Below are 21,692 nucleotides of genomic sequence, written 5' to 3'. Positions count from 1 at the left end.
CCATTTCCTCCCCACACAGGACAGCGCTCCAGAAATAAATAATAAAAGTGGCGCTGCCCCACGACACCCCCAGACTGGGGGGTTTACGCCCCCAAAAGCCTCCCTGCTTTTTTCTTGATTTATATGGGGGGGTGTGTGTGTGTGTGTGTGAAGCCCTCCCCGTGCCTCAGTTTCCCCCAGCGGGGTGCAGAGGATGCTCCCGGGGGATGCTGCACCGCAGAGGCAGGTGTGAGGCGGGGAGGGGGTGCGGGGTGGGGGCGGGGGAAGGGGGGGCGGGGGGGGGTCGCGCGCGGGGCGGGCCGCGCGTGGGCGGTGTGGCGGCGGGTGCCTGTCCCTTTAACGGGGCAGCCGCGGCCCCATCTGATGCGGCGGCTCCAATCAGCGGCCCCGGGGCTCTTGGCAGCCGGAGCCGCCGCCGCTCCGCATTCCTCCGTCTTCCTAAAAGGGGCTAACATGGCGATGGGCAGGATGAGGTGAAGAAGAGAAGGAGGAGAGGAGGAAAAAAAAAAAAGAAAAAAAAAAAAGGAAAAAAAGGAGAAAAAAAAAAAAGAAAAAAAAGGGGGAGAGGAAAAAAAGGAAAAAAGGAGGAGGAAAAAAAGAAGGAAAAGAGGGACGGGGGATGCAAGCAGGGCTGGCAGCAGCGGCGCGATAATTTCCCCCCCCACCTCCTCCAAAAAAAAAAAAAAAAAACCAGCAAAAAAAGCCAGCCAAAAAAAAAAAAAAAAGAAAAAAAAAAAAAAAAGCAACCAACCCAGCAAACCACCCAACCCAACATTTCTTTTTTTTTCATGGAGAGCAAAAACCCCAGGCAAGCGGAGGAGGACCGGGACTCCTTTGCGCGGAGACCTTTGCATCAAAATGGTAGAGCTTGCAACCCCCCCCTTTTCCTTTTCTCTTCTTTTTTATTTTCCCCCTTCCCCCTTCTCTCCCCCTTCCCCCCCCCCCCCCCCCCCCCCCCCCCCCGGGGCTTTGCTGACTTTGCAGGGGCCTCCGAAACTTGCCCGAATCCTGGCGGGGGCGGGGGGTGGCGGCGGGGGGGTCGCATGGCCGACCCAGGCGTGCTCCGTGCACCGGGGAGGCGGGGGGTGCAGCGCAGCCCGCCCGGGCAGCCGCTTTGGCTTGGTGGGGGGCGTGCGTGGGCCCCCCTTGTGCAAAGGGGAGAGGTTCTGCCTTTGGTAAAATGGCATTAAAAATGCTCCCCCCCCCCCCCCCCCCCGGGTTGGTTTTGCGGGGGGGGGGGGCTGGGCTCGCCCGCCTCCTGGGCTGCCTTGAAGGGGCGATGGTGCTGCTGAAGGGGGTGGGGGGGTGGGGGTGCAGCCCACCGCTGCGCTCCCGTCTGGGGGTCGCGGCGATTATTGGGGGGGTGGAAACTTTTGGAGCCGCCTGGTCGCCCAGGCCGGAGGCTTTGCCGGCCTTGCAGGAGCGCAGCGGCAGCTCCGCGCTCCCTCGGCCCGCGCCGCGTTCCCCGGATGGCTCCTGCATCCTGCCAGTTCCGGCCCCGCCGGCTCTGCCGTACCCCCTTTCCCGGGGGATGCGGGGATGCCGGGCTCGGCCGGCGGCCGGAGCGATGCCCGTGCCCAGGGCGCAGCATCCCGCCCGCCGCCGGGGGGGGGGGGGGAGTTCCGTGCATGGCCTTAAAAAAAATAAATTATTAGTATTAGTATTAGTATTAATCGCACTACTGATGACGGAGGGGGCTGGCTGCCTCGCGGCGGGGCTCTGGCCCGCAGCAGTGACCTATTTTAGGGGCCGGCGGACTTTTGGGGGCCTGAGTTTGACTTGCAGAGAGCAGGCCTGAGCTGGGAAGATGCACGGGCCATCTCATGGGATGCTCCGTGCCAAAAGACCCTGGTTCCCGCTACCCCGGTGTCCTTCATGCCCCAAAGTGCGGGGCTGCGATTGCCCCGCCGATGGCTCCATGCCCGGAATGACACCCCGGGAGGCATTGGAGCGGCTTTTCGGAAAGGGGAAGAAAGTGCAAGCTTGGAAAAATAAAGGAACGACGCTGATCCGGCGCCTGAGATGATGGCTGGGGTGCCGGGATGGGGCTGGGCACCCCTCAGTAGCGGTACCGGGGGTAGCGGGGCTCGGGGTGGGCTGATGCTGGCCGGCCGCCCTCGGCCTGCGAAATTCCTGCTGGTGTTGGCTCGCTGCTGGAGCCACCCCGGCATCCTCTCCGGAGGGAGATGCTGGGGCTCCGGGGTGGCTTTGGGGAGCGTTTCGTGCCCTGAGGTGGGGATGGAGATGCCCGGAGCCCACCCGAGCAAGCAGCCCGATGAGGAAGAAGGGGAAAAGTTGGGAATTAAACCTTTCCTCCACACGCGGTCTCAGCAAGAACCAGAGGAAAATTTGCTTTCCGGAGCAAAAATCCTCCTCGGAAAGATATTAAGGGATATATTTTTTTAATTATTATTTTTATTTATTTATTTATTTTTCTGGATCTGGGGTGCAGCCTTGCTGGTGCAGATGTTTCAGCTTTTCCCTGGGGATGCCAGCTGGGCTGACACCGCGCTGGGGGCTTTGCCGGGGTAGCCGGAGGGTCCCCTTTGCCGCCCGCTTGGCTTCGCGGCGGAGCTTTGTTCTCCCCGCGAGGAATTAACGGTGCGTTAGGTTATTACCAAGCAAATGCCGGAGTCGGGTGAGATAAATGGCCTTGTATTTCTGTCTGGTGTCTGGAGGAGAGGCATGTCACCCCCTCCATAAAAATAACCCGCTGCTGCCTTTGGAGGTGTCGTCTTTGTAAAAGGGAGGGAGAAACAGGAGGTTGCCGGCGAGTCAATTAAATATTGGTTATTTTTAAGATGCAGATTTTTCTGTTGAAGGAAAAATAGGGGAAAACCTTTTGCGGATGAACTGAATGTGTCAAAACATCAGAGGGTCTTTGAAGGTTTCGGGGGAATTGCTGATTTCCCCATGCTCCCTCCTCGCTCGGGCTGGAGGAGAAAACCGTGGGCTCTCGTGCGCTGCCGCGTTTAAGCCTTTTTAGATGGGGACGTGGCGGTGGCCCTGACAAAGTGCTCTCCAGGAAAAGCAGGAGCTGAAGTTTTTAATTTGCTGCCACGTTTGCGTGGCCCCAAAAAAGGGGATCTCTAGGTCCCCTGTGTGGTTTGCAGCCTGGACGTCCCATGGATTCTGTGGTCCCTGGAAGGCTGGAGGAGCAGATGCCAGTGGGGAAGATGAGCTTGGGATCAGGCTCTGTGCCACCTGCCCCTGATTTTTCCTCTTGTTTTTAAAGGAAACACATTATGTTGTGTTGCTGGAGCAGTATTTGCAGTGCAGGGCTGGCCCTGTCGGGTTTCCCACGTGGGGACACCTGAGGGCTTGTCCCTGTGTCCTTCAGGGCCTCTGTCCCCTCGGTGCCAACCTCGGTGCTTCAGCTGCCTCTCCTGATGGTGAACCCTGGGATGACTTTGTATATGGGGAGAGGCTGACTGTGGCGGTACAGATGTGATGGGTAGAGCATTTAACAACAGTAAATTATCTTTTATTATTATTATTTTTAGGATTACATCTTTTCCCCGGAGCCAGGGCTGTGTGAGTTAAAAGCCCTGCTCCCCGAGCTGCTGAATTTGCTGGACAGCCGTGATTAAAAAAAAGCCATTTTAATGCACGTTCATAAAAATGTTGAATTCTTGGGCAGGAAGGATGGATGGACCAGAGAAACATGGCTGGTGCTTCCCAAAGAGGTGCGGTCAAGGTTGGGTTTAGCGTGGAGCTGGAGCTGGGGTCAGTGCCAGGGTTTGGAGAGGATGCTCCAGGATGGAAAGCTTTGCCCGGGATGCTGGGAGAGGCTCAGCCCTGGGCCTTTCTGGCAGGTTGTGGTTTTGAGTTGGGTTAGAAAATGCCATGGTTTTAGGGTCTGATGAGAGCCGGGTGTGGAGCTAAACCTTGGAGGTTCCCACCTTGGAAGGTCACGGTGACTTCCCTAGGGATGGGCACCGTGGTGCTGGGCAGGGAGATGCTGCTGGCTGGTGCCAGCATAATTCAGCAGCACGTGGCAGGAGGCTTTGTGCATCCATGCACCTTGCTTTCCGGGCATCTCGGCTTCTCCTCAGCCATTGTGTGGCATCGGGGCTGGCTTGGGGACATGATGGCTTCAGGCTGCGCACAAGCGGCACGGTGGCTGCCTCACTGCACCTGTCCACGCTCCCTGCACGGAATTTGGGGTTCCTGGAGGTCCTATGAGTTACGGGGAGCTCAGCGCACTGCCTGCCCCGCTGCATCCATCCCCTTCCGTGGTGGCCCTGGGGACACCCATAGGGTCCTGACGGGATGATGCTCGCCTCCTCCCTGGCCTCTCGTGGCTCACGCCGGGATGGGCAGCGGTCCGGGGCTGGCCCCTGGTGCAGCCGCTTGGCCGACAGCCCGGCTGGGGAGGTCAGCGTTGGGTTTTGTCCTCGTTTCCTCCCTCGATCTTTCCTCCGCTTGTTTTTCTCAGGCAGGGGAGGGAGGGGGGACAGTGGCTTTGCACGTGTGTGTGTCCCCCCTCAGGCTCTTCCACCCCAGCAGTGACTCTGTGGGAGGTCCTGCATCACCCGGACAGGAGGGCAGCATCCTGCCCAGCTGCCTGCTCCCGTGCCAGGGTGGTGGCTTGGGGACATCTCCATCAGCTGGGTGTCACTGGCTGTGCCAGGTGCTGGCAGGGAACCCGTGGCCTGGCTGCCCCGGCTGTATTTGGCATTTGCCAGGAGGATGCCAGCTCTGCCGAAATCCTGTAGCATCCATTTGGGGTTTAATGCCTGATCTTGCTACTACGGGCTTGGCGCAGAGCTCAGCAGAGCTTTGCACCGCGTGTTGGGTCTGGCTGAGCTGCACCCAAAGGAACGGCTTTTGGCCGTGACAGAGGGGACAGGGGCAGATGGATGGGTGCGTCCACCCCAGTTTCGGTGCCTCCAGTCTCTTGCCGGAGCAGAGGGACTGGAACTTGTCCTGGGCTGAAAATAATGCGGCGCTGGGCTGGAGCCTCAGTATTTTTGCAGCAGGGAGGCTGTGTTTGCACAGGGGACAGTGCTCACCTTCGCATGTGTCAGGGTGGACACTGAGGGTACTGAGCCGCTCTCAGGGCATGGCAGTGGAGGGCACTGTCACCCTTGGTGGGTGTCCCCGATGCCATCGCGTGGTGGTGGTGGTGGTGGCATCCCCCAGGAGCAGCTTTGCAGTGTCGCCTCACTGGACCAGTTTGGGGATGGGGGGGGTGACGGCAAGGTTGGCCTCTCCATCCGTCCTTGCAAAGTGTCATTGTGGCTTTGCAGCTCTGTGCGTGGAAGAAAAGGAGAAGGATGCCCAGAGCGGCTGGTGGGGTTAAAAAAATTAAAAAAATATAAAGTAAATAAGCAAGCAACCAGCCATTAACCCTCTGCGGGCTGTGCTGCTGTAAGCCAGCGCCTGCTCCCAATGGGATGAAGCCTCATGTTGCTCATCCCACCCCATCCCCCTGCTCTCCCTAAGCCACAGGCAGCCGTGGCGGCGCTTACAAGAAAAGCCCGAATGAACCTTTTCCCTGTTTGTAGAGGTGACTCCTCAGCTGCAGAGGGATGAGGATGGGGGAAGGATTTGTCCCTGTTCCCTCGCACTGAGGATGGTCCCGCTGGGCCTGGCGCTGCTGCTGGCTTCCCAGGCTGCTCCCTGGAAAAGCATCTTTGAGCCGAAGCTTGTAAACGCTGGATGCTATTAAAAACAAAAACAACCAAAAGGGAAAAAAACCCAAACAAAAAACCAACCCTGGGAAGCATCTGCCTGTCCCCCAGCCAGGCTGAATGCTCTTCTTCACTTGCACAGAGGCTGGAGGTGTTTTTTGGGGTTCCCGGCACCCCGGGGTGGGTGGGACAGGCTCTGGGAGCATCGCTGAGCCCCTTCCCCTTGCTTCCTCTTCCAGATGCCTGGATATGGCTCTATATTTTGGGCAGCCTCAAGCCTTTTAGACAGCACATACGGAAAAAATCGCCGCATTAGACGGTGTCACCACCAGCCTAAGGGACGTGGCCATCTGTGGCCTCCGGAGCTGGGATGGGACCATGGTGGCGAGTGCCCAGTCCAGCCCCGGCAGCATCCCAGCGGGCAGGATGCTGGCGGTGGGTGCTTGGGGCCATGTCGGCCGGCGCCTCGCCAGGCGGGGCTGCGGCTGAGCTATTGTTTTCCTTTCCTGCTTGTTTTTCCGGACAACCCTCCCCTAATTAAATAAAAACACCCGTCGGAGAAGTGAACAAACCCCACCCCCGGCAAGGTCGGTGCCACGGGAGGGCAAAGCACCAGCGGGAGAGGTCCCTGGGGAGGGAGGCGATGGGCGAGCGGAGCAGCGAAGGTAGGCAATAGGCGAGGGAAGGGCACGTTGGGATGTGGTTTACCCCACTGCCAGGTTTCCATGCATGGCCATGGTCCAAAAATGGGTGGTTTTGGTGATGTATGGGATGTGTACTGTCCAGGCAGCGCTGCGGGTTCTGGCGCGGCTTCATCTTGGTACATCCTGGTTTCAGAAGTTGTGGGAAGGCGCGAGCATCATGTTATTCTTAAAAAAACATCTCTATAGCCTCAAAACTACGGAGAAAAGGCTGAAGGTTTCATCCAAGGGTCTTGAAAGCAGAGGGCAGGTTGTAGGGGGCTGGGGATTAAAACTGGAAGCGCGGGTATCTTTGGGATTTCTAAGATATGCCTTTGTATCATTTGAATTAATCTGTAAAAATATGGGGGTTTAACATTATTTCATTCTTTAACAGAAGTCAAGTTTTGGCATCAGATAGTTTCAACCAAGCTCTTTCACACTGAAATGCAGCAGTGTTCAAAGCGAGGATAGGACATGGGGGTTTGGGGTATTTTTTCGAGGAGCAAGTGCTAACGTCGTACTCAGTGACTAATTAAAGCAGTTTTCCTGAATGCAGCTTCTTACTGAATGTAAGAAAATGTTTTGGTGGTTGCAGGTGATACGGAAAAGCAGATTGCTGTTTTTCATGGGAGTTTTGGGGGTGACAAATGTGAAGGGAATCCCCACGTTTTGTGCCGAATGGAAACTGGTTTGCGGGCAGCTGGTCCCACTGCTCCGCCCGGTGTGGAGCGGGCGCTGGGGCCACCTGAATGTGCTTTTTGTGCCCCACAAACCCCATCCTTGTGCTCACACAGGAGAGATACTCGTGGTCCTCTGCTCCAGTGATGAGGGTGATAGACGTGGCTATAAATAAATAAATAAATGGAGAGGCCGGTGAATGTCGGAGATGGTCTTCTGGGGGTTTGCAGATTTGATTTTAAATATATTGAGGGTGAGCCGACCTGCTGGTCCTCAGATTGTTTTATTGCTGCAGGAGCGTTCAGGGATCCAGCTCTTTAATACCTGCTAAGATAAACAGCATTTTGTCTTAGTACATTGAGTTAAATCCAGCAGCAGCCCCCATTCCAGGGATGTGACCGGGTCTTGGTGGGGCTCTTCAGGGAAACTGAGGCATGCAGGGGGATACGGGTGGAAGGGGAGCAAGGCTGTGCTTGGGCTCCGTCTCCTATAGCAGGATTTTTGGTGGCTTTGTCGGGGAGAGGCTGCCCTGGGCCAGCAAGCATCAACATCTTCTTCAGCCATCATTCCCATATTGCTCTTACCTCTTCCTTGCATCCCCTGCTGTCAGGGCTCCGCCGACCCGCATCCCTCTGTCCCCCAGTCACCCCCAGCATCCTCCCCATCCTCTGGCCTCCCTCCCACCCTGTTGGCTGTTTTGGGATGGGGCTTTGGCAAGGGTGCTTGAAAACACTCTTAAAATAGAGCTGGAGGGCAGTGTCAGGCGGGGAGGGCTGTCTGGAGGCACCGCCGTCCCGTCGGGGTGGGGACTTTGCAGCCACGCTGCTTTCGAATAATTTTTGCAGGTTGTTATTTTTTTTCCAACACTGACGATGCGAGGGCCCTGCGTGGAGGTTGGCGGTACATGGTGGGGGCTGGTGGTGTAGGGTTCGCTCCGGTTTGGTCCACCCAGTGAGCACCCCAAGTCCAGACTCAGGATGGAGATGGGCTGGGTGACCTGCTCCTGCCGTGCCATGGTGGGCTGCTGGTGGGACAAAACCAACCCGGAGGGCCAAGGTGGTGATGGTGGAAAAGGGCAAAACTGATGGGTTTTTTTTTTAAAAAAATTAAGTAATTTTTAATATATTATTTTTAGAGTCTGTATTTTTTTTATTTATATATTTAAAACATTTGTGTTTTCCCAGGGGAAGGGTGATGTATTTAACCGTCCCATTAATCCCGATTAATTGGCCTTCTCCACTGCAGTGGAGTGGCAGGGATGGGAGCTGCCAGAGGGGTGTTTTGGGGCGAGCTGGGGTCTTTCCTGGGATCTCACCCCGGCAGGCGCCTCTTGCCTTGGCTGGGGCTCCAGCTCCAGGCGAGCTCACGAAAAGCATCTGATAGCAATAAAGAGCAAAAACCTCCCACTGACAAGCCCGGGCTGAAGTCACTGACGGGACGCAGCCAAGACACGCATTGTCCTTGCCGCTGCTGGGACTGATTAGAACTGCCTGGCAAGCCCCGGCACTGGGTGAGGGATCAGCCCCTTTTTGCCAAAAAACCTTGATCTGGAGAAAAAAAAAAAAAAATCAGTTGGTTTTTTTTTTTCCAGGCTGGGCTGTGCAGAGGTGATGCCGCCCGCTGGACCCAATTCCTCATGTTTTGCACCCGCTTCTCCGTGGCTGTGGCCGTGCCGAGCTTGGGGCATCCTCTATGGGGAGCGAGGTGGGATGGATCCCAGGAGCAAAAACCTGAATTTCATTTTTTTCCCCTTTTTTTTTCATAGTGAAAGCAAAGCAGGAGAGTCCGTGGCAAACAGCAAACCACTCTGCTGAAAGCTTGCTGTCTCTTAAGCGTTCGATATTTATTATATTGTTATTTATTTTCTGTGCATCTTGGGGGGGGGGCTGAGCCATCCAAGTTCCTCTTGTCGAAATGTCCTTGGCAGTCACGAGGCTTAGAGAGTGGGGGGGTAGGTGGATATTCCAGCTGGGATGCAGCATTTTGTAATAAATGTGTATATAAAGAGTGTTTAATTATTTATATATTTATGCATTTGCGTATATATATGAAGAGATTAACTATATATAAATGAATAGATGAAATACAAAAGTTATAGAAATCTATATAGAGAAACTTGCATAAAAATATATATGGGAATAGATATAAACCCCTCTCCTTTACGACCTCTTTACCCCGCTGCAGGCTGAAGAGCCAAGGGCTTGGAGAGGAGCTGGTTTGTCCCTGTTTTCCCCAGGTGCGAATGTTTGCTGGGGCTTTCTGGGGCCACATGAAACTGAGGACCCTGTTGGTTGGGCGGGTTGGTTTCAGAGCAGAAATTCAGTGAAAATGAAAAATTTTGGCAGGGAGGGGGAAAGGGTTTTTTTGCTTGTTGAGAAAACAGAGAAGAAAACACCCTTTTTTATTATTTAAGCATTTTTGTCTGTGTGTGCTTTTGCCTTTGGCTCACAAAAAAAAAAAAAAAGACAAATAGAATGTGTCTTGCTGGAATTCGTGTGTTGATCAAGAGTTGTCTTTTGTCCCAGAAAAAAATGGGAGTTGAGAAACTCTTTCTGGAGCAGGAGGTGCAGGAAAAACCTGGCAGGTTGAAGCTTCCATCTCTGCCACTGTTCTGCACTGCGGCCTTGGTCACATCCCACAATGGTGGGGAAAGAGGATGTTCAAGTGGCCAGATCCATCCCCATCCATGAATTCGGCACGGAAAGCCAATGCGAAGCAGAGGGAAAGGGGTTATCCCACCTACTTTTCAATACAGGATCAGGATCTAGGGCATGGGATAGCGCTTGCAGTTGGGATGCAGCTGGCAAACCCACCCTGGGGCTCAGGTACTGCCAGGAGAGGTGATGAACGTCCAGACGGGGCCTGCACCATGCAAAATACATGTGAGCTAAATTAAATATCCATCAAACGCAGCCTGGGGAACATTGGCAGTCACGGCATTTCCCAGCCTGGGGATGCTGCTCCCTGATATGAATTTTTCCAGGTAGTGCCTTTCCCCAGGCGATTTAAAATAGGCATTAAAAAAAAAGTGCATAAATCAACCCGGTGAATCCAGCTAGCGAGGTGACTGCTAACGTGACTCTGAGCATGCGGCGTACTTTGGCAAATATTAAAGAATATTGTGTTTTATGTAATTATCTTGTAGAGCAGGGAGGTTTAAAATGCTAATTTCCTTCTATCTGGGGGGTTAAATCTCAGCTGGTGCCTAAAATCGGCTTTCTGTGCTGGGCAAATGTCCCCCTGGGGTCTCCATCTGGTTCGGGAGGTTGAGGCATCCCCTCTGCTGCATGACGTCTCCTCTGCATGAGTGTGGACAGCTCAGCCAGGCTTTGGACTGCCTTGGTGGTGGGGTGGCCAGGGTGCCTCCTACCCAGGCTGGAGAGATGTCAGTGAGTGCTCGTATGGCCTCGGCCTGTCCTTTCGTTGGGCTTTCTTCTCCATGGTTGAGTCTCCTGGACTCAAGCTAGTGGTGGAACTTTTTGGTTGGTGTCTCCAAGGTGGGCTTAGTAGTAGAGCTTCTCGGTGTTTTGAAGCTGGGGCTGGTGGTGGAGCTTCTTGGTTGGCATCTCCAGGATGGAGCTGGTGATGGAACTTCTTGGTTGGCATCCCTGACTTTGGATGCATGGACAGGGATGGGTGGCATGCCTGGGTGGGGTGTTTTCCTGGGGAAAGAACCCTCTTGAATGATTTTATTTCCTTCCTCCCCACAGCTGATAGTCGAAAAAACGACTGACTACCCTTCGGCTGAGTACTCCCTGGTGGAGGATGTAGCCCTCCACTTCACGTGTTTGATGGACAGACTGAACGAGCAGCGCCTCTTTCAGCCGGACCTGTGCGACGTGGACATCGTGCTGGTGCAGCACAAGAGCATCTTCCCAGCGCACAAGGGGGTCCTGGCAGCCTACAGCCAGTTCTTCCACTCCCTCTTCACCCAAAACAAGCAGCTGCAGCGCGTGGAGCTCTCTCTGGAGGCCCTCACCTCGCAGGGCCTCCAGCAGATCCTCAACTTCATCTACACCTCCAAGCTCCTCGTCAACTCCTGCAATGTGCAGGATGTGCTGAACGCGGCTGCCGTGCTGCAGATGAACAACATTGCCTCCTCCTGCCAGGACCTCCTCGACACCCGCTCGCTCAGCCTGGCCGCCGACATGGCCCTGCCCGCTGAGGGCTGTGCCGGACCCCCCCCGTACTACTGCGAGATCAAGCAGGAGGTGGATGCCCCCCACCCCAAGATCTACGCCCGGGAGGGCAACGACCCCTACTCGGTGCGGGTGGAGGACGGAGCAGGTGGTGGGGCGCTCCCCCCTGTTCCAGCCAAGCAGTACTACAAGGAGGAGAAGGACGGTGGTCCAGGTGCTGTCTGTAAGATGGAGGGCGAGGAGTCCGAGGAGGACCTGGACAACCAGAGCTCGTACAACCGGGAGCAAATCATCGTGGAGGTGAACCTCAACAACCAGACCCTCAATGTCTCCAAGGGCATGGAGGGGAAGGCAGCCACCAGCGAGGCAGCCGTGATGGGGCGACCTGACGGTGATGGGCGTGACACAGAGGAGGATGGGGAGGAGGAAAATGAGGAAGGGGAGGAGGAGGAGGAAGAGGAGGAGGATGCAGATGTGGGTGAGGAGGAGGAGGAGGAGCACAGCGAGGAGGAAGACCTGGAGGAGACGACAGAAGAAGAGGACGATGACGATGACGATGAAGACGCGTTGGAGGTGAAAAGGGAAAAGGGTGGGCAGCCCCGCAGAGGCAGCCGAGCTTCCAAAGCCACCAAACCTGCCATGGCAACCAGGTCCCAGGAGATTGCCAAGGTGGAAGAGGAGGAGGAGGAGGAAGAGGAAGGCCAGCGAGGGAGGAAGAGGAAAAAGGAACAGGACAGTTTGGGCCAGAAGGTGAAGCTGGAGGAGAAGCAGCACTACCCGTGCAAGAAGTGCCCCCGGGTCTTCAACAACCGCTGGTACCTGGAGAAGCACATGAACGTCACACACAGCCGCATGCAGATCTGCGACAAGTGTGGCAAACGGTTCCTGCTGGAGAGTGAGCTGCTGCTGCACCACCAGACCGACTGCGAGAAGAACATCCAGGTGAGCCAGCCCCGGGGATGTCCCACCAAGGGGGGGGGGACATCCCACCCAAGAAGGAGCATCCCACCATGGTGGGACATCCTACCTACCGTGGAGGACATGCCACCCAGCTACACCATGGGACAGGCTCATGCTCAAATAAGCTTTTTGATGTGGTTGGCCCATGGCAGACAGGAGGGAACCTTACTTCACCCGTGACTGGTATTCCGGCTCAGGAGGGTCCCACGGTGGTGTGGGACCGGAGGATTTGTGCTGGGGGACTGCGGCTTCCCCTTGGCTGGCCGGGTAGAAACATGCAGTAATTTTTCTTTGAGTTTATTCAGTTAATCTGGATAAAACATTGTGAGCCCCGATGGAGACACACTCCAGCCGTTCCCACCCAGGCTGAAACCAATTTAGCTTAATTCAAAGATTTGCTGACATGAGCTAAAATGGTTTTAATCTGCCTTTTGTGCTCTTTAGCTTGCGTATTAGCAAATTTCCGAATGCTTTTGACATCCATGCGCGGCTCGGGCTCAGTGTGTCCTTTGCCTAATGCTAACGAGATCCTGTGTTTGCAAATTAACTGTGTTAAATTAGTGCAGTTTTGGGGGGATAGGTAGGCATCCCATCAGAGCAGCAAACATCTGTGTTCTTGCAGATCCCCGCAACCCATCTCCTAATCCCTGATGAGCTATTTTGCATGACACTGCTGCTACTAATTAAAAAAATATCAACTTCTGGAGAGCTTTGACCATCGTCCTTCCTGCCAGCAAGCGGATTTTAAATGATCTTGTGGCTCTCCTAGATGGAAGTAACACAACCCAAGTGCTACTGCAGCCCTTTGCCAATGGCACCCCAAATAAAATGGGGAACGAAGCAGATCTTGGCATTGGGGCATGCGGGGAATACAGAGGCAGAGGCGGTCCTGGCTCAAGCAGGTGAAGGAGCTGCTGCCTGCATGACCCTTTGGTGCATCTTCCTGAAAAATTCATGGTCCTGGGATTGCTTTTTTTGGATGCTTTTTCCAGAATGGATGAGTGCAGCTCCGATACCTGTGTGGTGGTAGCTGTTTCGGAGCCTGTCATAAAGCCTATGCAATTAGAAATGTGTATTCCTGAAACATTTCTTCAGCCTCATCTGCTTTCTTGATGAATAACATGGGGCTGTCACTTCACTGGGTTTTTTCCCCTGCTTCTATCCCTTTTTCAGGTCATTTCTGAATAGGATGAACCACGACTGCCCATGTGGTGACCTCCTCCTGCAGAAAACGTGGATCATTACCTCTTACTTAGTTGAGCATTTTTAATTTTACAAATAGCCAAATTCACTCCATTTGCTCTGATAATATTGAATAACTTAATCAATATACCATGGAATTATAGCTGGATGGAAGAGGGATAGTGGGTTTTTTACTCTATACCTATAATGGACAGTCTTTATTTCTTGTCTTTTAACCAGATCCATGGAGGGACCATCCCTCTTATCCCACTCAGATCTGCTCCTTTTTTTCCCTGTTTTTGTTCCCAAACTTCACCTATAATGCTTCAGGTGTTAGGCTTCCTCTCACTCCCTGTGATCATTCCCATTGCCATCCACAGCCCACAGACACCGTAACGAGCATCCTGCCCCACTGCATGAAGAATTATTCATCCTTTGCTTCATTGGGTTGTTTTTCAAAGTCTTTTTTTTTTTTTTTTTGGCCAGCTTTAGTATGGTTTTCCTCTTAACCTGCGAGAATTTATCTTCTTATTTTTCCCCTCGTTTGGATATGACTTCCACCTTTTTGAGTGATGCATTTTTGCAGTACCTGAGGATAACAGAGCTCAGCCCTCCAGGGTGCTTGTTTCCAGCCTGGGGGCTTTCCTACACCTCCTGCTTTCCTTCTACCTTTAATTTTAAAATTTCCCTGTAGCCTTTTTCATTTTAAGTGGAGACAATGGATATTGGTGTGTTTTTGCTGTCAGGTTCTGGTCCTGAATTCGTCCTGAAGTATCTTTTAAAGCAGAGATATAACTGTTCTGATGCGTGGAAATGTATAGCAAGGAACAGTAAAGCTCAGAGGACTACTCATGGTGATATTCAGGCGTGGCAAGATGAAGAAGATGAGTGTTGGGAATGCCTCTGTGACCCTAATTTTGCCTCTCAGGCACCTAAATATGACTATATATAGAGAGATACTGTAACTACATGGCATAATGGCACATTTTCCATGGTGTCACAGCCTCATTCAGTGCAAAATTTGGTTGAATCTCATCAACGAGCATCTGTTCCTGTGGGCAGGAGGAAAAGCTGGCGGAATCCCTCCCCAGGCTGGTACCGCTCAGTGCGCTGTTGTGAGATGCCTCCCAGGCATGAAATTATTTTCCCAACACATCTGCAAGGAGAAGGGATGGTTTTATCTCTGTTGGCCGAGAGGAAGATGAGTCATGGAGAGATGAAGGGGAAGTTGACGTTTGGAGGGAAGAAAGACCCTTGGCTCCTGGCAGCGTCCTCGGCTGGGTGCTGCCTGCCATCCCTGCACTCCAGCAAAGGTTCCCTGTGTGGGCTTCGCTCTCCTGTGTTGCCCCAAGCACCGAACTGATCGCACATGCTTCAAACAGATCTCATGCTGAAGTTGGAGCTTTCCCTGAGAACTTGCAGAGAAGCATCGGACTTGTTGGAGCTGAAGCAAATCTCTACCATAACTCCCTGGGGGAGGCTTGGCACATCATGTTGTTCTGCTTGTGCTGATGGACTGGGTTTTGGGTCCATTTTGGTCTATTTGGATACGTTTGGGAAACTCACTTAGTGATGAACTATCCGTAATATCTGCTGAAGACTGAAGCTGCACTGCCCTGGGTTGAGTTTCTCCTTGTTCCTATAGTCTTTGCAACCTTCTAATGCACAGAGGGTTGTTTGGTTTCTTTTTTATGTGAAAGCTTTGTGTGCAAGAATAAAATCCCCAGCTGGGAACAGGGTCTTGGTGCATTAGCTGCTGTTTATGCCAGTCCTAAGCAGCTGTCAATGAAGATGCCACGTCCTTCCCTGGAAAGTCATTATCCCTTCCTTATCCGATGGATAGAAAATTGAGTTTTGGAGATTTTGAAGTGGCAAGGTCTATAGCAGACTGGGTGGTCGTTGGGGTTTTTTTTGTGGTACTTTAGCTGTAGGTTTCATAGTCGTGTTCCTTTTCAAAGGATGAAGCTGATAGCCAGCTAAAATGAAAATGTTGGTGGTACCTGGGCACGTTCCCCTGCTTCCCTACCCATCCACTCTCTCCTTGCAGTGTGTGACATGCGGGAAGGGGTTCAAGAAGCTCTGGTCCCTCCACGAGCACAACAAGATTGTCCATGGCTATGCTGAGAAGAAGTTCTCCTGCGAGATCTGCGAGAAGAAGTTCTACACCATGGCACACGTGCGCAAACACATGGTTGGTGAGTGCGGGAGGCATTGGTGCCATGGGGAGAACTCGTTAGGGGTGTTCATCCATCATTTTGGCAATGAAGGGTGAGGGTTTGTTGCAGTTGTGTTGGGAGTTTTGGACTGAGCTTATTCTTGGGTGAGCTTTCTCACCTCAACACAGGGGCCTTGAAATTTGGCCTGGTAATTAATGCTGAACGTGTATCTGCTGAGATCTGAGTTTGGAGCAATCAGGTGTGATGCTGGAGAGTCTCATTTATTTAATTTAACCAGAAGAAAAGACCTCAGAAGTGATCAAAGGAGGGTTTGAAGTGTAACTACCCTTCCCTTGTAAAAGAGGACCAGACCACACCAGTGCTGGGCTTTGAAAAGCAAATTGCACGTGTAAGCGGTGGTTGGGTCCCTGAGGCTTGCAGGCACCAAGGAGATGAAAATAAAAGGGGGTTTTGGCAGGCAGTTAGGGAAGTACCTGAAATGTTGCTGCCGCACATCTTCCCGAGATGGCTTTGTGTTTGCTGGGGTTGGGCACTGGCGTTGAGAGCGGCAGTGGGACTGGGGGCGGTGGATGCTGGAGGTGCTGAGAGGGCACCTGACCCTGCTGCTCTCCACTTCAGCTCACACCAAGGACATGCCATTCACCTGCGAGACCTGCGGGAAGTCCTTCAAGCGCAGCATGTCCCTCAAGGTCCATTCGCTCCAGCACTCTGGGGAGAAGCCTTTTAAATGTGAGGTAAGGTGCTGTGTGTCGCCCCACCCTGCATCCCCTTAAACAAGGACATAACCCCTGATCTGGGGAAGGATCTTCCACTTCTTGGGGCTTCCCCCATGCTTTGAGCCAGTGCAGCTGTAGGGATGCTCCCACGCTCTTCCAAACCTTGCATCCCCTCCTGGTTTGATGGAACTTGTCCAGTGCCAGGATCTGTCCCTCCAGTGCCTGGACCTTGCATCCTACCGCCAGGCCACCCAGCTTGCAAATGTGGCTGAGTATGCCCCAAAAAAGCCATTTATTTGATTTGGGTTTTTTTTGGGGGAAGTGATTTCTGCACTGCTCCGACATGCTGGTGATCAGGGGGAATGAGAGGGGTGTTTTGGGTGCTCGTCAGCAGCTCGTCCCCCTCTTGCCCCCACAGAACTGCAACGAGCGCTTCCAGTACAAGTACCAGCTGCGCTCCCACATGAGCATCCACATTGGCCACAAGCAGTTCATGTGCCAGTGGTGCGGCAAGGACTTCAACATGAAGCAGTACTTCGATGAGCACATGAAGACACACACGGGTGAGAGCTCCCTGCCCTTCCCCCTGCGGGAAAGAGCCATGGGATGGGGGTAGTAGCATCCTCGGGTGGGTGACAGGATGGAGTTTGGGGGGGTGGGACCAGCCCAGTCACCAGCTTCTCATCCATTTTCCCCCCCATCCCTTAGGTGAGAAGCCCTACATCTGCGAGATCTGCGGGAAAAGCTTCACCAGCCGCCCCAACATGAAGCGGCACCGCCGGACCCACACAGGCGAGAAGCCGTACCCGTGCGACGTCTGCGGCCAACGCTTCCGCTTCTCTAACATGCTCAAAGCCCACAAGGAGAAATGTTTCCGCGTCAGCAACCCCTTGGCTTCGGACACAGCCACCCCCCAACCCACCGCCAGCCTGGCTCCGCTGCCCCCTGGCCCTGGCGTCTCCCCCCTGCCCCTGCCGCTGCTCCATCCTCTTCCACAGACCCTCCCTCCTCCTCCTCACCTACCACCACCCCCTCCCCTGTTTCCCGCAGGGAGGATAAATTCGAACAACAACTAGGTGCCCCCACTCCAGCCCTGTGCCCGCACGGACTGCTCTGCCCTTCGGGAACGCCTCCCTCCGGGGAGCCAAGGCTTCGCTTGCTCTCTACCCCCCTTCCTCCTCGTTTTGGGGTTGTTTTGGGTTTTTTTTTCCCTTTTTCTCACCCGTCATTCTCCACGGAGAGGGGTAGCAGGAGGAAGCCTTCCCCCCGAGGACTGTGGGTGTTGCGGGGGGAGCCATTGTCCGTCCGTAAGGGTGTAGGTGATAGGCATCACTTTCTTGTTTCACCTTCCTGCGCATCAGCTTCATCCTCATGCCGGGATGCTGGCGAGGCTCGGAGGAGCAAGATGCTGCACAGTCCAGGGTTGAGCTCACCGGCGTCGTGCGCCTGCTCGCTAGCCGAATGACTGCCTACCAGCACTTCAGTATTTATGACAAGCTGAAATCTAGCTAGTGGTGCTTGAATCCCCGTACTGTAAATCTGGTCTTTCAATTCAGGCTCTTTTCCCAAGAGGTTGAGAGGTGGGCACCACAGAGGAGCCCCCGCTGGCCCCATCTGCTCTCCCTGGTGGCCCGCGGCAAGTGAGCAGATGTCCCTGTTGGAAAGCCATCAGCCCGCTCTTGTTAGCAGCCCTCAACATGTCTTCCTTCCCCGCGACAGCTTTTCCTCCTCAATGGGCAAAAGCACAAACACCAGTGTTGCATCTTGGGGCAGCAGCAGCTTGCTGTCCGATCATTTTTGGGGTGTCCTAGGGGAGCTGGGCTCTGGCGTGCCCTTTCTGCTTATCCCAGCAGGAGCTGGACTTCTGGGGATGCTCAGGAGTTGGCAAGGTGTCCCTGGGAGAGCTCCGATGGCTTCAGGACCAGTGGGAGGGTGGCCTAGGACAGAGAAGCAGGACACCGCTGTTACTTGGCAGAATCGGCCCAGAATAGTGCCTTAACAATTTGAATAAACCCCTGACTGATGGGTGAGCCCTGGGTTGGGTCCCATTGCAAGGTACAGAGCTAAAGCAAGACCGCGTTCAGCCTGATGGCGATGTCCCATCCTCCAGCATGTTGCCTGTGTCGCTCTCCCAAGCTTTGCCTCCCCCTGTGGGGCTGGCATCTGTTGCTCTGCCCTGGCTTGAGGGGACCACAGGGGACTGGTGAATGTTGTGGTTGCTTTGGTGATGCCCCACGGTGTTGGCTAGTGCTTCTCTGACCACGTTGTGTTTGTTGAAGTTGAGCTGGTCTTCGGTTTCAGTTATGCAGGCTGGCTTCATGCTGGCAGAGGAGAAGAGGAAGGCTTCGCTGTTGTTACCTTTGTGTTGGAGGCTGGCATCCAAGCTGAGTTTCTGCCCTGGGGTGCCAGGTGTTGGCTTGACCACAGTTTCATGGTCTCCCTGCCTCGGAAAGTGTCCCCTTTGGGGTCAGGGGAACTGGGAGCGCTGCAGGGGCTGGCTGCACAGCATCCAGCACGGGCAGAGAGATGCTGGCCGAGAGGTGGGGTGCCTTGCAGCTGGTGCTTTGCTCCCAAGGCCAGTGCTGTGGATGCGTGCGGATGGTGGGTCAGGTCGTGAAGGAGGTGATGAGCAGGGCAGTTGGTAGGCAGGAAGGAAGAGAGGGCAGTGAGCAGGCTGTAGGAGGCCTTTCTCATTTGCACCTTGTTCTGGGTGATGGCAGGGTGCTGGGGGCATCGAGCCACATCTGGCGCTGCAAGGAGTCTTGGTGCTTCATCTCCTGGACCAAGTCAGCAAAGCAGTTGGGCAGCAGTGAGGCTGTCCCTGCAGAGATGGGGGGATTCAGCCACGTGCGCAGGGGCTTTGCTGACCAGGGGCGTGCAGGAGCATTAGCCTGGTAGGGGCAGGACGGGGGAGCACTTGCTCTTCGCCTGGGTGCTCTTTGAGGTGACGGGTTAGGTGGCTGGTGTCCCCTCCTGCTGAGCGGTGCCTGCCCTGTGCCTGACGTCTGTGGAAAGCTGGTTGTTGTTGTGAATGTTAGCATTTTGGAGCAACAAACTGCTTTTCATCCTCATGTTGGCTGGGATCCTGTGGACCTCCAGCACTGCTGTCAGTACCAGTAAGCTTACCCTCATCTCCATCTGCTTTGAGCAAAAGGAGGATGCTATGGCAGAGCTGCCTTGCTGTGTTGACCTTTTCAGATGGGTACCAAAGGCTTCTCTGCTCTCCTTCCTCCATGACCCTGGGGCTTATTGGGATGGTGCAAACTCTTCTCAAGCACACACCCATGAGGGATGCGGGCACTCAGCTCTTGGGGCCATTGGGTTTCTGAAGGGACCGTGACCCAGACTGGAAGATGTTTGCTTTAGAGAAGTGTTCAATGATACCCTTGGAGGTGTTGGAGAGCCTCAGTAGAGTGGTCTGTGCTGTCTCCTCTTCCACTGTCTCCCAGATCCTATCCACTTGGGCTGTCTTGTGCTTCTATCCCCTCACACTCAGCCTTGAGATGAGATGGGGGCACTGCACCCCAAGAAGGGCTTACCTTGCCTGTGTGGTCTCCTGTGATGGAGCCCACCAGCCTGTGTGGCTGGTAGACTTCTCCCCCCAAGTAAACACCCACGCCAACATGTGCTCCCTTGTACTGCTCACCTGGAGGTGGCTTTCCCTGTCCCAGTTGATCTTCTCCCAGTGAGGACCTGTCCCGCTTGGATGGCACTGTGAGATGAGAGCACCTCGTTGAGGCTAGAAGCCAGTGGAAAGCCCAGTGACTGATCCCAGCCGCGTCCGATCCCCTTCGAGAGCCTGCTCATAGAGCCACTTGGAGACGTCGAGATGTGACCATGCACACAGCACTTTGGAGAACCAGATCCCTGCTGCTCCCTCCCCTCTCCAAGGCCTGGGCAGTTCCCAGGAGTCCTACATGGTCTCCGAGCCCTTTTGTCTACACCCTTACTTGGCCACAATGTGTCTCTTCATGTCTGGTTTTCGTTAATGTACTAAGAGCTCAAACAAGACGCTCCTGCAGCGTCTCATCCTGCATCCATCCCGGTCGGCCCTGTTGGCACCTGTTGGGTTAGACGGGGTGGAAGGCGGGGGAGTTGGGTCTGTTGTTTTCAAGCTTTTAATGTTTTATTTTAAAATTTTTATTTTTTATTTTTTTTTAACTCTTGCACCTTAATCTCTCACATCCCTTCTTTGGCAGACCGCGAGGGTGGAGAGGAGCTTGATTTCCATTACGCAGTTCATGAATATGCCGCAACATTCAGCTGACAGCTCTGCCCATGCGCCTAACCCCAGACCTGTCCGGGTTGTAATTTTGCCCCCCCCCCCCCCCTTCATTTGCACTCTGGGGAGGGAGGGAGTCACGTGGGGAGGGTCATTTTTGGTTTATAGATCCCAGGAGCCTGGTAGCACAGACCAGTTAGCCTCATCACATGCGTGAGGCACAGCTGGCCCTTCGGACCACAGCCATAACCCCAGCGCGGTGGGAAGGAGATGATGGATGGACGGCCGGCAGGTGGGAACGGCTGTGACAGTGCAATAGAGACGAGCATCCGCTGCTAGACAACTCCACTGATCAAACTCTTGGTTTGGCCGAAGTCGAGAGGGAAGGATGGACGGACAGACACCCTTTGTTCACATGGATGGAGAGAGCTTCCCCACGCGCAGCCCTGCCTAGTGACACGTAACCATGACGGGAGTTGGGTCGAACTTGCTAAAGGAAGAAAATAATAATTAAAACGAGGGAAAAATTGGAGTAAGAACAACCTCAGTAGCGTGGAACTTGAAGGAAACTAATGAAACCCCAAGCACTTGCCTCAAAACTAGTTTCTCATGCCTGGTGTTTGGCTCTGTATTATTCTACGGCATTCAGTATCGGTTGCCCAAACATGCCAAGTTAAAGAGTGTATTGGTGGCTCTACTAGTGTGAACAAACTAAACAAAGCACTTTATTCTGTATAGATAAGGGAAGGCGGGGAGGGGAGGGGAAGCTTGGATGCTTTTCGGAAGCATCTTAAGTAATGTTCTAGGAAATGTATTATTATTATTCCTTTTTTTTTTTTTTATGACCATGTGTAATCAATATATGTTTATCTTTAACTCCAAGTACAGCAGTTACTCTCTTTGGGACGGTGTGATGAGGGGGAGGCCGAGATGGTTGGGTTAGTCCATCAGCATGGGGCCAACTGGGGCAAGTCATTGCCTCCTGCAGGAATGGGTGAGTCTTGCTCTGTTGATGGCCCCGTTGGCCAATGTCTGGGAGGTTCCAAGAGGTGCATCAAAGCTGCCTTCCAGGGCACAGCTCACAGTCAGCCTTGGCACCAAGGGTCCAACGTGCACCCCCATCCTGAGCCATCTTCTGCCAGGGAGTGCTGGGGCTGCTCTCTGGGCTACCCACGAGCAAGATGAGTCACGGTAGGGTAGGGTAGGTTGGTTTGGGTTGTCCCTAGAGGCCAGGTCTTTGGCCGTGCTTTGAAACCTGCTTTTGACCTCTCACCAAGGCACATCAGGGGTTGCTGAGCT

The 21,692-nt window shown here is 54.0% G+C and overlaps 1 protein-coding gene across 2 annotated transcripts; it reads left to right on the top strand.

Moving 5' to 3' along the window:
- The first annotated feature begins 411 nt into the window (after positions 1-411).
- On the top strand, positions 412-21,275 carry ZBTB47 (zinc finger and BTB domain containing 47). Of its 2 annotated transcripts, none has more exons than XM_005442316.3 (6): positions 412-861; positions 10,708-12,078; positions 15,326-15,473; positions 16,074-16,189; positions 16,590-16,734; positions 16,880-21,275. In XM_005442316.3, the coding sequence occupies exons 1-6, from the start codon at positions 859-861 to the stop codon at positions 17,245-17,247; spliced, it is 2,151 nt and encodes a 716-aa protein (XP_005442373.1). In that variant the 5' UTR covers positions 412-858; the 3' UTR covers positions 17,248-21,275. The 2 variants fall into 2 exon arrangements, with proteins under 2 accessions (XP_005442373.1, XP_027665710.1); XM_027809909.2 differs by lacking the exon at positions 412-861 and adding an exon at positions 9,177-9,233.
- Positions 21,276-21,692: the final 417 nt, after the last annotated feature.

The sequence above is a fragment of the Falco cherrug genome, chromosome 4, assembly GCF_023634085.1.
Source record: "Falco cherrug isolate bFalChe1 chromosome 4, bFalChe1.pri, whole genome shotgun sequence".
NCBI classification, from domain to species: domain Eukaryota; kingdom Metazoa; phylum Chordata; class Aves; order Falconiformes; family Falconidae; genus Falco; species Falco cherrug.
Note: the sequence above shows the minus strand (reverse complement) of the source record. Positions and strands in the feature narration are given on the sequence as shown.

Bases quoted from the DNA above. Each gene is read 5' to 3' on its own strand.
- ZBTB47 (XM_005442316.3), top strand. The intron at 12,079-15,325 runs GTGAGCCAGCCC...CTCTCCTTGCAG, and splicing joins ACTGCGAGAAGAACATCCAG to TGTGTGACATGCGGGAAGGG. The intron at 16,190-16,589 runs GTAAGGTGCTGT...TTGCCCCCACAG, and splicing joins AGAAGCCTTTTAAATGTGAG to AACTGCAACGAGCGCTTCCA.